Raw genomic sequence first — 16,964 nt, 5'->3', positions numbered from 1 at the left:
TTCACCATCTACTCTGTATATGCCCAGTCTCATCTTCTCTACCTCCTTCTTACTGGACTGGAGAGGACATTTACCTGGTTGGTGCTAAGGAAAGGTGGCTAAAAATCCTTCCATCTATAATTTTGAATTCAACCTGAATTTCCCTTGACTTGCCCTAATGAGTTAATGAATTATTTCTTTATGAATGATGATTCAGCCTCTTCTTGGGGGATAGGGATGGGAGTAAAGCTATATGACCTACCCCTCTCAATTGACCTCTCTTGTTTTGTAGGATTAAGGTATTTGTACCTTCTGCTCTGGCTGCCTTTCCCTTTGAACTACTGCACTGTCCAGAAAGTTGGGCTCGGAAGAAATTCCCGAATCTCTGCTCCTATACTCATTTGCCCCAAGGGGGCCACTTTGCTGCCTTTGAAGAGCCTCTGCTGCTTGCAGAAGACATCCAAAAGTTTATAGGGAGAATAAAGGGGAAGTGAGTTTTAAGAGGAGATGCTTCCCTCCCCTCCCCAACTGCCCATCTCTCTCCCATCATCTCTCAGATGCCCCAGACTCCCTTCCATATCCCTGACTCCAAACCATAACTCTGATATAAATCCACAAACAGCTTCTTGAAGATGATGATGGAAGGGAAGTGTACCAGCTCTCCTTGCCTTGAATCCCAAGGTTGGGCCACTAGGCTGGGGAAATTAAACCCCATCTTTGTGGTACGTGCCCAATCCTAAATTTCTCTGTGCTCCAGCTACTCAGAATTGGTCTCTGGGATGGTGGAAATAGTTTTCATTAGGAGGGAGAGCACTAGTCACCTTACCTCTTGTTACTTTTGTCTGTTGCTCATTTACATATATAGCTTACCATGGGATGGAGCTGCCAAATGAGTGATTTTGCTCCCCTTCCCTCAATGGGCTGCAGATGGTGCAGCTTTATGTTGGTAAGGGGAGTTTGCTCATCCTGGCTATCCCACCATGAATAAATCACTGTTCTCTGTGTGTTGGATGGAGCCCAAAACACAAATCCCGCCTTCCTTATGACTCTCAACACTTTTCTTGGGTCCTGGTGGTAGGTTTGGGCTGTATGGCAGATAGAAAGGAAAATGGCTTTTGATAATAAATTTTTTTGCTTCACAAGAACTCGAGTCTCGGACATGGGGGAAGTTGGGGGTGGGGAGAGGAGGATGGTTAGAGGAAATGGGCTTTGTGTAACAGAGACTGAACATCCTGGAGAGCTCGTTCCAATCTTGGCACTTCCAAATGACATGAGAGGAGGATGGTTAGAGGAAATGGGCTCTGTGTAACAGAGACTGAACATCCTGGAGAGCTCGTTCCAATCCTGCCGCTTCCAAATGACATTGAAGTAAGAGGCTGCTTTCTGGCACTCCTTTCATGGCCCAACCTCTCTGGCTCATTGCCTCTAGTTCTAGTTCTTATCTGGCCACCTCATGTTCAGAGAAAGAGACATGACCAGGAGGGATTTAACAGCTGGGCTCAAAGGATCCAGAACTTATGAAAATAGATCTGGCTCCTTTCTTGCTTGCCCTCATTTCAAAGTGAGAAGCTGAGGACTTACCCCTTGAGCTCAAAGGGGAAAGCCGATGCCCCATTCCCACCTTCCCCAGGCACCCAGGTAGTAGATTCCCAGAAACTATTGGTCTGAGTACCACCATTCCCAGCTGGTGGGGGCAAGTTCTGTGTGACCCCCATAAGTCCCTGAACCTCTGGGCCTCTGGTTTCCCACTAGGATCATAGATTTAAAGATGGGAGGGATTGTGGGGATTCTCACATCCAGCCAGATTATGTTCTTTGCCCACCTCCAACAGACCAGAGTTGAGCAATTTGAGTGGATGTCCCCAGCCCCTCGGGACTAATCTTGGGCCCCACAGGAGGGCTTGATTTACAGAGCTGTTGATAGCAGCTGTTAAGCCTGCTGCTGAGGGGTGGGTCTGGTTACTGTCCTCAAGTTCACCCCTTCTCCCTATCTGGAAGCAAAGGAAGGGGAGCCAGGGGGTAATGGGGGAGTCACAATGTGGCTTGTGGCCACAGACTCCCATCTGCCACAGACTCTGGGCTGCCAAGAGGGAGGGAGGGAGAGAAAGGGAGAGGGAGAGAGGGAAAGGTGTGGGTGAGTAATGGGGACAGACTGAATTTTCTGCTCAGGAGTCTTATGGGTATTCTTTCTGCTGCTCTCTCCCCAGGTACACACATATCAGTTGGTAAGATAAGAGAAAGGTTCATAAAGTTCAAAGGTGAATTTGATCTCTTAGAACCAAACAGCCGAGGGAATGACAAGAAATGATATTATTCAGCCCCTCTGCTGCCAAGCTAGCAGAGGTTCCCACCCCTGGCCACCAGGAATCAGCTCCTTCTCTAATGTAGGGAGGCTGGCAAGCCGACTTGGCGATGTGCTCGCATTTGTTTTGAACATGTGTGTAACAGGGAAAGCCCCGAGTCTGAATCCCAGCTGGCAGTGTGACATGGGAAAATCACAACTCATCTGAGCTCCCATTCTCTTATATTTAAACGAGGGGACTAGGTTAAATCATTGGTCTTCAGTGCAGGGGGTCATGGTGATATCCCTGTAATTGGCCAACTTATAGGGAAGTAGGGAGATGTCATATCCCAAGATCCTCAAGATAACCAGTCATGGGCTTTGTCTCCAGTATGAACAACCACAGCTCTTTTTCCATCCTGCAGATGCCCAACTTTGTCCCTTCTGACCCAGATATGAGTCCCTCAGGGTAATTATAACCTAACCCCCATACCCAGCAGCCCCCAGCAGCAGTTGCATCAATACCACTGAAAAATTCACAGTAGCCCCATCCCTGGCCCTCCCAGATCAATGAATACTATGGCACACGCCCCTTTAAAAGGCAGACTCTCCCCTCCCTCCTTTTTGCTTTAAGTAGAACAGAAGACCTCAAACAGGATGGATAGGTTACGATCTGTCATAAAACTCATTACATTTTTTTCTCCATAAACTTACCAACTTTCAAATTCCCCCATCCCTTTTAAAGATACCATTATAATTCCATACAACTAAGTCTTTGTAAGCACTCATTTCCCCCCCTCTCCCCCCCTTATCTCCGGTCATTTCTGCCACTGCAAAACCACTCACTTCTATTCCTTTTGTCCCCTTACACTGTTACCTATTTTGGACTTCTTCAAGAGTCTGCCCCTCTCAAGTCCACCCCCCAAGTACCTGCCAATATGAGTTTCCCATCACAGATTTGACCATGTCACTCCAGTAATTCCCCATTCATTGACTCTTCGACTAAATTTTTTTCCATCTTTGTCTCCTCTTTAATTTAATTTCCATTTTTGTGTAAATTTTATAACATAATTATTAGTGCTTATTTGTAATGTATAAACAACTATATAAATATAATTAGGTATGTGCTCAAAAGTCTTTTCCTAATAGGGATAAATCATCCTAGAAAAGATGGAGACCACAGGACTGAAAGTCCCAGTCCCTTCCAGTTCTAAATATTCCACTGGCACCGCCTGCAGGGCAGTGGGAAGAATACCTCCTTTCCATATTCCAAGTGTGCTCTCCTGGAGGAAATTGTTAGAACAAGTTCAGCCCTGACAAGATCATAATTCATAGATTTAGAATTGTAAAAGAAGTTAGAAGCCAGAGGATCTGACCATTTCCTTCTATAGGAGAGATGGCTGTGGCCTAGAACTAAGCTAAGTGACTTGCTGCACACCTAGCAAAAGTCAGAGCCAGGTGTTAGAACCAGGTTTCCTGTCTACTCCCGGGCTCTGTGCAGGCTACCATCCCACCTTCTCTGCTCCAGCTGACGTCCCTGCATCTGACAGCCTGTATGTTTTTCTTTCTTTGCTCAATCCCAGTCCCAAGGGAGGAGACTATCACAGGGTGTTGGCAGCAGTAGCTCCTGCCTGGCAAATGTTCCTAGATTGGGAGAAGTCCGGGGCTGGAAAACCAGCAACTATCTCTACCCCTCGGCTCTTCCAAGACAATAACACTGCCTGTCTGATTTCCCAAAATAGGGCCAAATCATCGTTTAAAAATGGAAGTGGAGCAGCTAAGGAGTGAAGAAAGAGAGAAAGAAAGAGAGAAAGAGAGAGAGAGAGAGAGAGAAAGAAAGAAAGAAAGAAAGAGAGAGAGAGAGAGAGAGAGAGAGAGAGAGAGAGAGAAAGAAAGAAAGAAAGAAAGAAAGAAAGAAAGAAAGAAAGAAAGAAAGAAAGAAAGAAAGAAAGAAAGAAAGAAAGAAAGAAAGAAAGAAAGAAAGAAAGAAAGAAAGAAAGAAAGAAAGAAAGAAAGAAAGAAAGAAAGAAAGAAAGAAAGAAGGAGGAAGGGAAGCAGGAAGAGAGAGAGTAAGAGAGAAAAAAAGGAGAAAGAGAAAGAGAGAAAGGGAGGGAGGGAAGGAGGGAGGAAGGAAGGAAGGGAGAGAGAGAGAGAAAGAAGGAGAGAGGGGGGAGGAAGGGAGGGAAGGGGGGAAGTGGAAAAGCAGTTGACTGTCCTTAGTGCTTTTGCCCAAGAGTGAGGGAAAGTAGCCTGGAGGCAGGGCTGAAATACTCAAATGAGGGCTCTTGCACTGAGACCCACAGAAAGAAGCTTGGAACAGAATATTAAAAACAACTGTTTCATTTTTGACTACATCCCCAGCATCTAGCACCCAATAGGCTCTTAATAAATGTTGGCTGGTTGATGGATTCTTCATTTAATTAGTCACACAGCCACAAAAGACCAGAAAAATCTTTCCCTTTGGTCTGAGGAAGCAAACAGAAGTCTGGCCAGACAGCACAGACAAGGCCAAGGCTTAATAGCCCTTGTAGCAGTCAGATGACAGGGACCGGAGACAGAGAGCCTAAGAGTTCTTGGAGCAAAGTCAGAAGACAGACTGGAACTGAGGTCCAACACAAGACTGGATGGACTTCAGGGCTCATTGAGAAATCAGGGAAGGCCCTGACATAAGTGAGGGATGGAAGGTTGTCAGGGAGAGCCAGGAAAGATGCAAGATGCACTCCATTCACTCGAGAGGTAGACTGAGAACCAGAAGGGGCCCTGGAGGCATCCTGCTCCAAATCCCTTTTTAGTTATGTGGAAACTGAGGCTCAGAGAGTGACCCCCTCAACCTCATCCCCCAGGTAATTAATAATAGTTTGGGTACAAGCTGAGGTCCTCTCACTCCAGAGAAGGTGCTCCTTCCAATAACGGAGTGAAACTTCTGTGCGGCTGGGGGAGAAGGATCAAAGGGACCAGAACAGCCGCCAGAAGCAAGCTATTGCTGCTGCTTGTTCTTGGTTCCTAAGAAGGACCCTGATACTAGTGGGAGGGGAGTTGGATTTACATGAGGGAGGGCTGTGCAAGGTCTCCTCCCTCACTTTCCCCTCTGGGCTATCAGTGGCAGAATCTAAATCAGGAAGATACAGCTATTGGTCCAAAGGCAGGGGTATATGTTGGAGGGAGGTAGCTTGCACTCCACACATCCAAGACAGGGAGTGAAGGAGAAAAGGGCCAGGAGGAGGATCAAGGCAGAAAAAGACTAACTGGCCATCTGTGCACTCTCCGTTCCATGCTTTATTAAGGGGCCATCAGTTTCATCTTTGTGCCATTATCTTTTTCTCCTGACACATGCCCTGAGAGAACTGGCTGGCAGTGTCACTGACACCATAAGGCAACAGTAGGAAAGCACAAGAACCAACAGAAGCAGTAAGGCAGCTGTAGGCAAGGAGCAATGGCACTATGGTTGGAATCGGCACTCTACCCAAGAACCAAAGAGATGGGCTTTAAAACCATGTTCCCCTTCATTACCTCTGCCCCTGGGGGCTACAGGAAAGTCTAGACTCAGCACAGAATAAACTGGGACTCCCTGGCAGGTGGGAAGACAAGAGTGGGAAGATTGGACGATGAGCAGGCCCCTTCCTCTGACCCGGAAACCTACCCAACAGCCTTTGTCTCTGAAGGCTCTTTGCATACAACTGGAATACGTGTATTTGGTATACATGTGTGTGCTTGGATATGTGTGTTAGTGCAAGGGCTCAGGAGGGAGGAAACCTGCTCCAGTCTGCCCTGGCCCCAGTCTCTTAATCCCAGTACTTGCTCCAGTCCCTTGGATTGTTTGTCCAGGGTCACAATACTAACATGAACCCTTAATTAAAGTACATTATTGCAGACAGTAAGCTAAATATGCTGGCACCATAGGGGCAGCACTGCCAGGGGACAGAGCTGGAAGGGAAAAAACTCTCTTCAAAGGAGCTATCAGGAATCCAGAAAGCCAGGTTTGCCCTTCTTACTGGTCATCTGGTAGATGTCCACTGAGCAGATTGGGACAGGGATTTTAACAATCCTCTCAGATGGGTCCCTGACTTTGTAAGCCATTTAAGGTCATCCTGTCCTAGGAAAATGGTGCTTAAAATGGGTCAAAAGAAAAGGAGGAAGAAGCTGAGGTGCTTAGAAACCAAGCTGCGGTCTGTCCATCTTCTCCTTCTCCCCAAGAGCCAGACTGAAGGCTCTATCCCAGTCGTGCCCATTTTGGGTTAAGTTTATCTCAGTCATCCAAGGAAGGAGCAAAGTCTGAAGGCTTTGGAGAGTGCTGTCCAGGGAGAGTCCCACTGATGTTCTGGATGGCGCCATATGTCTGCTGATCCTGGGGGGACAGGGAAGTCCTCTCCGAAGCCAAGCTGTTCAGTACCTTGGGCACATACATCTGTTGACAAAAAGAGGAGTTGGGACTTTTGTTCCCTGGCTAAGTCTCTCCACCTGCCCCAGATCCCGATCTAACCCTTCACCCCTAATATTGGGAAGGGAAGAGAATAAGCATTTATATAGCCCCTACTATGTAACCAGGCACTGGGCTAATCACTTTACAAATATTATCTCATTTATTCTTGCCAGGTAGATGCTGTTTTTACCTTCACTTTATTTTATAGCTGAGGAAACAGGCAAACAGAGGCTAAATGGCTTGCCCAGTTTTCATACAGCTAGTTATCTGAAGTCAAATTTGAATTCAGAGCTTTCTAACTCCAGACCTAACCTTTCATCTGCTTCATCACTTAGATGCCTATTTATTCCTGGAACCAAAGTTAGAACTGTACAAAGGTTTAAACTAGACCTGTGAGCATTTTAAAGCTCTGCCCATAACTCTTTCCAATTTAATACAATACTGACCCCAACTATAGGAACAAGGATTAATTGTTAAGGATCAGTTAAGAAACTAATTCTTAAAAAGGATTAGTTAAGTTCTTTTAACTAAGGAACAAAGGACTGGCATCTACAATTGATCCTGTCCTTTCTTTAAAAGTGGTGAATATATTTTTAAAATTTTTGTTGTTTTTTAAAAAATTTTATTCTCAACTTAAATAAAACAAGTATTTCCATAAGACAATAAATTTAGGGGGGAAAAGATGATATTGCACTTAAAACTGTAAATTTGTTGTGTATAATTTGCTATTCTTTTTTTTTCTTTCCTAATCATTTCACACATTTGTTTATTTTATTTTATATTATTAAAATTATTGTTATTTATATGTATTACATTTTAATTTTTCCCAATATGTGTACATTTATTTTTTTGTTAAACATGTACATTAATTCTTTTACATATTTCCTTATGAATTGTGTTGGGAGAGAAAAGCCAGAACAAAATGGAAAAACCAAAAGTGATTAACATTATTATTACTATTTTAGGAGTAGATGTCCAACCTTTGAAGGACACCTCAGAAAGAATTACTCCCAGGTTTCCCCCACCTTCCCCTGCCTTCTACAACAAGTGTGTCTATGAGAACAGAATAGCTTGGAAGTCATGGTGTAAATCATTTGCTACTTAGGCAACTTGGTCATTGTTCAGTTGTGTCCATCTATGGACTATATTGTCTGTGGAGTTTTCTTGGCAAAGATAGTTACTACAGTAACTACAGTTACTACAGTAACAGTTACAGTAACTACAGTTACAAAGCTAATAAGTATCTGAGGCTACATTTGAATTCAGGAATTCTTGATTCAAGGTCCAGGGCTCTATTCACTGAGTCACCTAGCTTGGGTGGGTGCATGGGGGCTGGGGGGAGGAAGGGGAAAAAGAGTCACTGAGCTTGTTTTTCTTCAGCTCTAAAATGAGAAGTTTGGACCAGAAGACTCCTACAGTGCCCTCTGTCTTTATAGTCATATTCCTATGACCTAGGAAGCACAAGGCTTCACACATAGTATATGCTCAGTAAATTCTAGTTAAGAAGAACAAAATCAGAGAGCCTTGTGATTCTCCTCCCCCAAGCCAGAGGGTTACATGTCTTAACTCTGCAGAAAAAATAAATGAGCACAGAGATCTGGAAGAGGGAGACAAAACTTAATGTGACCATTTTGGAACAGCCCAGGAAGATGCATTATCTTCTCCAGGCTACAAAGCATCTGAAAGAAACGGGAGTGATTGCTGATGAGCATTATCTTGCTTTATCAGAGAATCAGGAAGAATCTGTTCCATAATGATTGATTCTCGTGTGCCCATGGTGTTCCAGTGTGCCAGGGTCACATTAATCTGAGAAATGAGGCAAATGACAAATCCTACTACTACGATCACTATTACTCTTAGTAAAAGTGGTGACTTACAGCAGCTCTGGGAGGCAGGCGTCCGTCTGTTTCATTTCCTTTGTCGTTTGCCGATTCATCTGTCTATAGACGACAACAAAATTGCGACGATAAACAAAACCAATCGTCCTGAACTGACACCCTCCAAACAAACAGCCTATTAACACCCAGAATAACAGCACCAGCTGGCACCAGACTCTCATCTGAAGTAGAGATAGAAGACTGGGGGAGGGGTGATGAAGAATGGGGTCCAGGGAGAAGGTGGTGTAAAGAATGCTAAATTTAAAAGATCTGCATTCAAATCCCAGGTCTGAAGTCTCTAACTTGGTGACTTTTACTCACAACCAAACCCTAGCCCCAGGTCTTTAGCTTCTTTACCTGAAAAATGAAAGGTTTGGGGGAATTGGGGAGGGGACCCCCTTTTTCTACCTAAGTCCCACCCCACTTAAAATAAAAATAGAATGTTCAGAAGAACAGTTAGTGAATGGCAAACATGAGTCTCCATTGCTCTTCCTTGTCCACGATGGGGGTCATCTTACCTTGTAATTGAGGGGGCTGAGGTGCTTGAAGCAGCCAAAGCAGGTGTAGCCTATGCAGGCGGCAATGGTGAGCAACACTGCCAGTAGGGTAAATAGGGTCGTGGGTGCTCGGAAACCTGAAGATTAGAAACAAACCTCAGCACTGGAGAATGAGCTGGAGCCGAGAGGGAAGGAGGGAGGAGACCCACGCTCTCAGATCTTGAGAAAGGAAGACCTCCAAATGGCAGGGATGTTCCCAACAAAACCAAAGCAGAAAATGTTTCCCCTCTCCCATCAATATGTGAGCTCCTGGCTATTCCCCTCACCTTGCAATGAAGGTGATGTGAAGCCTTCCTGATACACTCTCTGCCCCAAAGAAACCTGGTATTTAGAGACAGCGGACAGCATGGGGCAGTGGGAAAAGCTGTGGATTTGGATTCCAGCCCTGCCACCTTCTCCCTATGTGATAGTGGGCAAATCACTAACCTCTCTTGAGGAGGATGAACAGGATGTCTCTTCCACCTCTAAATCTATGATCCTGGGATCTTTTATTTTACATCATCCCCTCCAAAAGAATGTAAGCTCCCTGAGAGTAGGGACCCTTTCACTTTTGTCTCTGAATCCTCAATGCCATTGTTTTGTCCAGTGGAGACACAGGCCTACAAGTTGGGTCCTTCCCACTATGGATTGCTTCTATGTACCGGATGTCTTAGAAACTGACTGCTGAAGACATCATCCAAACACAGCCAAGAGCCATCTTTTAAGTTAAGCTGTTTTCTGACTGACCATCAACTAGATGTCTTAAAACCAGCAAGAAACTGATTGGCTGGTTCACAGGGACAACAGTTTCCAAATCCTACATACTAAAATTGTAAACTTCCCAAGAAAGGCTTAGGACAAGCCTGGAATCCATTTGTCTCTTCACACTATCACAGAATCAAAGCTGGAAGGGACCTTAGTCAAATTCCCCCAGTTTTACAGATGAGGAAAGGTGTTCTCCTGAGGTAAAGTGACTAATCCAACATCATCAAATCATAACTAGGACTGATTCCAGGTGGTCTGACTTCTGATTTTTCTTGCTTTGTTTTGGGGGATCCTCTCTCCCATCCAGAGCGACAATTCTGGTACCTCATGGACAGTAGTGGCTGGATTGACTTCAGTTGGGACAGAAGTACATGAGTATCACTGCCTTTCACAGGCATGGTCGGGGCTACTCACCTAACCTCAGGAAGGAGAAAAAATACAGCCAAAAGAGGCAGAGAATGGGTGCAGCCAGAGCCTGGTTCACAGCAGCAAAATGGATCTTTTTTTCCAGTTTGGTAGGGAGGTAGGCAAAGTAGAGGTTATGTCGATCTACCATGTGCTTGAGGAGGATATAGATGAGACCTGTGGGAAGGGGATGGGGAATCTAAGGATCAGGGTGCCATGATGCAGAAGCAAACAGGGCCAGATCTGTGGCCACCGAGTCATCTGTCCTGTCCCAAATGCCCCAAGTGCCCCTACCACACCCAATCACAGAAGAGAGGGACAGTCAGGGATGAGCCAACTGACTTATCCCCATTTCAACTCCAATAGTAGTGATTGTGATTTCCCATGGCTACTAGGGAAAGCCAGTTGCTATATGGTGAGATCTGCCCTCAAATGGCACTTTCTCATTTGGACAAACTCCTTTCCAAACTCACAACAGAGAATTCTCTTTGGTACATCATTTCAAAGGATACTGATGGAGGGGAGGGGAAGCACTCACCAAAAGGGACAATGAGGGGGCAAGTAATACTGTAAGCCATGATGACAGTAAAAACACATAGCATCCATGCGTACATAGCTCCGAACTCATACTCAAATGCCTGATTCTGGAGGTCAGAAGGAAAGAAGTGTTTTAGAGAGAAAAGCAATGACCAAATTTATAGAGCAGCCTCACCTCAAACCCCAACTACTTATGTTATACCACAGGGCAGTTAAAAAAAAAAAAAAGGAAAAAATGAAAAGTATACAATGGAAGATTTTAGATATAGGAGATAAACAACTTTGATGTCAACTAACTGGAATAGCCTGGGAGAAAATGACTTATCCAAAGTGGATCTAATTTCCTCTTCAGTAAGACAAGGAGATTGGACTAGTCTCCAAGGCCCCTTTGAAGTTTAGAACTTTGATTTTGTGAAGAATAGCCCTCTTTCTCCAAATATACCCCCCCTTCAATCTTGCCATAAAGTCTTTCTGAATATACTGTCCTATAGAAGAATAGCACAATAATTCACACAAAGATATCTAAACATGCCTTTATTCTGAGAGCTCTATGGAGATATAGCAGTAAAGTGACTACTTGCTCTTTCCTTCTTGCTTTCACCCAAATTAGTTTCTCTTTTCTTTCTTCCTTCCGTCCTTTCTTCTCTCTTTTCTTTCTTTCTTTTTCTCTGTCCCTTTCTCTCTTTTTTCTCTGTCTCTCTCCTTCCCCCTTTTCTTTTGGAGGTAATCAGGGTTAAGTGACTTGTTGGGGATCACACAACTAGTAAGTATCTAAGACCAGATCTGAATTCACGTCCTCTCGATTCCAAAGCTGGTGCTCTATCCCTTGACCATCTAGTTGTTCCTCCACCCTAATATCTTAAAACAACTATCTAACAATAACCTTCCCTATTTCTGTGGGGTAGAGAGCAGATATTATTATCTATAGGAGGGGGAAAACTGGGATGCAGGTGGGGGTGCTGGCGCCAGCTTGCACTGGCTTGGGAAGAGCCAACTGTTACATTTTCAGTATAAATATTTACATAACAGAAACTGGCAACTGTTAACAAATCAAGGCTTAGTTTACTGTTTTGTTGCATGTCTAGACTTAAGAAAGTGTTGGAGAAAATGCTAATAATGTAAATTAAAATGAAAAGTTTATAAGCATGTCTTTATTCTGTTTTGTTTTTTAGAAAGCCAATATACCTTGAGATGCTAACAATCTGCAAATCTGAAAGGTAGCAATGCTAATTTGTAGAATTATAAGGGAAGCCAATTATACTGAAATACAATTTTCAAACATTTTCAGTAATAATAGCTAGAATTCATATGAGTAGCTAGGTGGTACGGTGGACAGATTGTTGGACCTAGGATTAGGAAGACCCTCTCCGTTTTCCTCATCTGTAAAATGAGCTAAAGAAAGATCTCTATATCTTAGCATTATCTCTGCCAAGAAAATCCCAAATGAGGTTACAGAAGGGGGACCCCAAATGGGGACACAACTGAAATGACCAAACAACAAGCATTTCTATGTAGTTTTAAGTTTCACAAATCTATGCAAATATTTCATTTTATCCTCACACCACTTCGGAGATAGATAATATTATCCTTTTTTAACATAAGAAAACTGAGGTAAACAGAGGTTAAGCAAGTAGCCTAATGTCATAGAGCTAATAAGTGACTGAGGCTGGATCTAAACCTTTTTACAAGTCTTCCAGATTCCGGGTCCAGTGCTCTAGCCATGGCAAAGGTTAAGAGAGTCCCAAGTTAAGAACCACTGATCTAAGTCTAACTCCTTCATTTTACAGGAGAAGAAGATGAGGTCTCCTGAAAGTTAAGTGACTTGCCCAGTCACAGAGATAATAAATAGGGGATACTAGGTGGCACAATGGAATCAGGAGGACCTGAGTTCAAATCTAGCCTCAGACATGTGACATTTAGTAGTTATGTGATTGATCTCTGGGGAAGTCACTTAACCCTAATTGCATCCAAAAAAAAAAAAAAGCAAAAACAAAAACCCATCCCAAAAAGATAATAAATGGCAAGCCCAAGTACTGTGATTCCAAAAGTATTATTCCTTCCCAATCTATTACTAACTTCCCAGTGCCCTGAGAGTGACTGCACTGTGCAATGTATTATTCACTGTTTCAAGTACTCTGCCTGGACAAATCATAAGTTCCTTGAGGGCCAGGTCTGTCTAGTCTGCATCTCTCACTCCTCCCAGAGGGCCCACACAGTTGTTAAGTGACCAGTGAAAGGAAGAAGATAAGAGAGGAGAGGGCGTCGTTGATCTGACAGCGGACAACCTTCCAGCACCTGTTTGAGGTTTCTTCGGTCAGCAGTTGTCTTGGCCATGATCATGCGGATGGTATAAAGAATGAGACCCGGCAGCCGCAGGAGCTCCATGCCGTTGCCAATAAAGGCAGATGCAATGACGTAGTTCACAAAGAAGGCTCCTTGGTCAGGCAGGAAGACACACCTAAGGGAAAGCCTGAGTCAGGGGCAAGGTGGGAGAGCAGGAGCAAGGGAAGGACCCAATAAAACAGGAAGGGAGGGAAGGTTTGACTGCTCCCTTGAGGAATAATCTTTTGGGGAGCTGGAAGGATGAACTAAGCCATGATGCTGAATACATGGAGGCGGGCAGGGCAAGAGTCCTTGGAAAGGACAGTAGGCATGTGGGCGTAGGAGTGTGCTCACAGCATATGTCTCAGCTAGTCAGGCAAACAGATCCCACAAGGACAGCAGCTCAGTGTTATGGCTTAATTATCCTGCTGCTTCCTTTCCTAAGTGTGCCCGCTCCCCCAAGTGGATGAGTTTGCTGTAAATAAGGTTCAGAGGATGAATAAGGCTCTGGCTAATTGAGTTTTATCCCCAGAAAATTAATAACATTTTCATAAGCACAGTAAAAAGTGGGTCAGCTCACAGTTATGCTGACAAGGAAGTCACTGTACATACCTATCCCAAGGGTGGCTTTAATCCCAATATGGGCCAACAAAGCCCAAGACTTTTTTTTTTAATTTGTTTGTTTTTTTTGGAGGGGGTGGACGGAAATGAAGGAGGAAGGAGAAAAATATCTTCTGAAGCATAGATTTCAACTTGAAAGTTTTTGCATTAGGTTCCCCCTTCATCCTCTGTAGAATATTTGGGCCTCAGAGTATTCCAGACAAATGAGTCAAAGAACATAGGGTAGGGATATGGGGAGACACTATGTGTATCACTCACTCTAATCTGATCGAGGTCTCAGAGGAAGCTTTGTCAAATAGCCACCGGAAGAAAAAATCTAAACTGGAATAGAAATGGATCCCATGATTACAGTCAGGCAGCTAGACATACACACACATACATTCATATTCTCTCTCTCTCTCTTTCTCATATACACATTTTCTCTAATCCAAAAAACAGGCCCAATAACAGGAGCTATATCTGCTTTCTGTAAGGAATTCCAGGAAGTTAGAAGTGGAAAAGACCTAATAAGGTCCAATTTAATCCCTTCATTTTATTTATTTCTTTTTTTTTTAAGTCTTTAAGATCTTTTAAAATGATTGTGGCTTTTTAGAAAAATTCTAAACATACACACCAAATAAAGATTATATAATAATTATATATATATACACACATATGTATATATATACTCACAAAAAAGAATTGTATATGAAACTGCCAGTCTTGATTTTCCTTCATATACAATAAATGCAATCTTATACTTTCAAAGCTTCTGTTTGTCTATGTTTCCTTCTAGACTTTTTTTTGTTTTCTTCTGTATATTTAAAAAAATGTTTCAGTAATCCATTTTCTTTCTTTTCTTTTGTAACCTTATTACTAGTGTCTCTCTTCTTCTCATCTTGCCTCCCTACCAGTGAAAAAAGAAAAACAAAACTCTGATGATAAATATACAAAATCAAACAAAACAAATTCTTAAGTGGCTTGGTCCTAAAATATATGACTCATTTCACATCTTGATTCTTTCTCTGTCAAGATTTGTAATACTTGCTTTTTTATAGCTATCAAGATTTATCCAGGATAAGAGCCCTATCCAAGGTCAACTTACTAGTATAAAGAACTGGGATTCAAACACAAGCCTCCTAACTAGGGATCTATGACTTTTCCCATCATACTGTGCTGCCCCTCGGCTGTGACTTTTAAATAGGACACCTATGGTCAATGACAAGAACATCCCTAACTGACAGGGTTAAAAAGTGAGTTTGCTTTTAATTATCAAAGTAAAAAGAGGGGGGAAATTGAATTTCTCTTTGAATAGGTTAATGCCTAATTCTAAGTGAAGCCCTACAGTTATACTGTAAATAGGTAAAAATGAAAAAAAAAAAAATACTCATAGATCCATGGCTATGAAATTCCATGTTTTTATGGGAAAGAAGTGGATCTCACAGTGGAAAGTGATGTTTTATACCTGGTAAGTCCCAGAGAGGGGAGGATCAGCACCATGAAGATCAGGAAAATGTACACCTTGATCATCATTATTCTGTTTTCTCCTGACCTGAAGAAAAGAAAAGGTGAGAGTCCTAAAGATTTCCACCCTGCCCTCCAACGTTCCTTTTCAATGTTCCTTATCATTGTATATGGTCCAAAGCCACCCCTCTAAGAGGAAGAAGGGACCCTGTTCACTCACTTGGTCCAGTGGGACTCCAGCAGTGTGGAGTAGTAGACAATGGAAGGCAGCAGTGCAGAGAAGGACCACAAAAGGAGGGTTGGGAAGAACTGACTGATTACTGGATCCTACAGAATAAGAGTTAGAGTAAGAACAGGCACAGCAGGGTCCTTGGAATGCCATCCCCACTGGGAAAGGAGCTGCTGGGATCAGCACTCAATGCCTCTGGGAGGCAGGGTAAGGGTCTGAAATAAACAGCTGACAATTAACTGAACACCAGAATGAAAGAGAAACAAAATCCACAAAAACATGTGTGGGTGGGGGGGGGAGAGGAATGGGAATGTGGAGACCTCAGCCAAGCCAATTCCAGGAAAACCAATGACTACATCCTCAAGCTGAAAAGTGATACAGTAAAATGAACTCTATTCAGATAATGGGATGAAACATGAACTGGGAATCAGGTGCCATGGATCCCACTGATCCCAGTTTTGCTACTTAGGACTGATGTGACCTGAACAAGTCCCTCCACTTGACACAGCCTCAGCCTTCCTATATGTGAAATAAAAGTGGTTGAACTAGACAGGTATGACTATGCACAAGTCACTTTACTTGTGATAGAACCTCAGTTTCTTCATCTGTTAAATAGGGATAATAATAGTCATATGCTTATAGGACAGTGATGATGTTTGGTTCAAATGAAAGACATGCAAAATACTTTGCAAATGCTAAAAGTGGAAAATAAATATCAGTTATTTTCAAAGGATCATAGCTCTAGAGTAGGAAAAGCACTCAAAGGAAGCCCAATTCCCTCATTTTACAGATAAGGAAACTGAGGCACAGAACAATTAAATCATTTGCTCAGGATCATATAGCTAATAAGTAAGAAGATAATAAGTAAATGAGAAAAAATTTCAACTCAGTTCTTCCAGGAGATGCATATAGCCATCTCCTACTTCATTATCATGATTATAATTCTCATAGATTCCTAGTCTCAAATGATAGGGATTTTTTATCTTTTTTACTCAAGACTCTAGAGACAAGTATGACCTCTTCATCTTTCTCATTCTAGGCTAGTAGCTTCTTATTTCAATTACTATGCCAATTTCTTCCTCTTTCTCGCTCTCTCATCTTCACCTGTCACCCCTATCTTCCCACCTCCAACAAGGTATGTTAGAATGAGCACTCACATTTAGGGCATGAATGGGTTTGGTGACATTGAACTTGTCCATGGTGGAGAGAATGATCGAGGGAGTGGTCAGGAAGAACAATACCACCGAGAGGATGAAATTGATACCTGCCCACTGGAACCACCATCGGAGGCCCTGAATAGAAAGATTCTTCCTGTGGGAGAAAGGAAGACAAGGAAGAGAAGCTCATTTTCAGTGTTTCCTGACTTCCCTCAGTATTTCCTACTAGTAGCAGCCCCTGGTGTAGAGATATCACCCAGTCTCTGTTCCGATCCATGTCTAGGGCCTTAGAGGTATTAAATGTCTCTAGACCTTATACAGCCAAAACTGAGGACTATGGAGGATTCCTTCTGAGGGATTCAATGCAAAACTCTTGACTTCTGGACATGCAGG

At 43.1% G+C, this 16,964-nt stretch overlaps 2 protein-coding genes across 6 annotated transcripts in view; one reads left to right on the top strand and one right to left on the bottom strand.

The window, feature by feature from the left end:
- EPHX1 (epoxide hydrolase 1) overlaps positions 1-1,125 on the top strand; it is a 48,215-nt gene extending 47,090 nt beyond the window's left edge. For all 3 annotated transcript variants that reach the window (XM_023502018.2, XM_031967031.1, XM_012547914.3), the window contains exon 10: positions 272-1,125. In XM_023502018.2, coding sequence (XP_023357786.1) covers positions 272-473 — 202 coding nt within the window. In that variant the 3' untranslated portion in view covers positions 474-1,125. The remainder of the gene's footprint in view (positions 1-271) is intronic.
- A 4,390-nt stretch (positions 1,126-5,515) lies between these two features.
- The window catches only part of TMEM63A (transmembrane protein 63A), a 43,402-nt gene continuing 31,953 nt past the window's right edge, over positions 5,516-16,964 (bottom strand). For all 3 annotated transcript variants that reach the window (XM_031967029.1, XM_031967028.1, XM_031967030.1), the window contains exons 15-24: positions 16,572-16,725; positions 15,406-15,512; positions 15,187-15,273; positions 14,001-14,063; positions 13,095-13,257; positions 10,801-10,906; positions 10,272-10,439; positions 9,075-9,190; positions 8,557-8,619; positions 5,516-6,664 (exon numbers count right to left, since the gene is read on the bottom strand). In XM_031967029.1, the coding sequence (XP_031822889.1) occupies positions 6,506-6,664; positions 8,557-8,619; positions 9,075-9,190; positions 10,272-10,439; positions 10,801-10,906; positions 13,095-13,257; positions 14,001-14,063; positions 15,187-15,273; positions 15,406-15,512; positions 16,572-16,725 (1,186 nt within the window). In that variant the 3' untranslated portion in view covers positions 5,516-6,505. The remainder of the gene's footprint in view (positions 6,665-8,556; positions 8,620-9,074; positions 9,191-10,271; positions 10,440-10,800; positions 10,907-13,094; positions 13,258-14,000; positions 14,064-15,186; positions 15,274-15,405; positions 15,513-16,571; positions 16,726-16,964) is intronic.

This window comes from Sarcophilus harrisii, chromosome 4 (assembly GCF_902635505.1).
Source record: "Sarcophilus harrisii chromosome 4, mSarHar1.11, whole genome shotgun sequence".
Classification (NCBI taxonomy): domain Eukaryota; kingdom Metazoa; phylum Chordata; class Mammalia; order Dasyuromorphia; family Dasyuridae; genus Sarcophilus; species Sarcophilus harrisii.
Note: the sequence above shows the minus strand (reverse complement) of the source record. Positions and strands in the feature narration are given on the sequence as shown.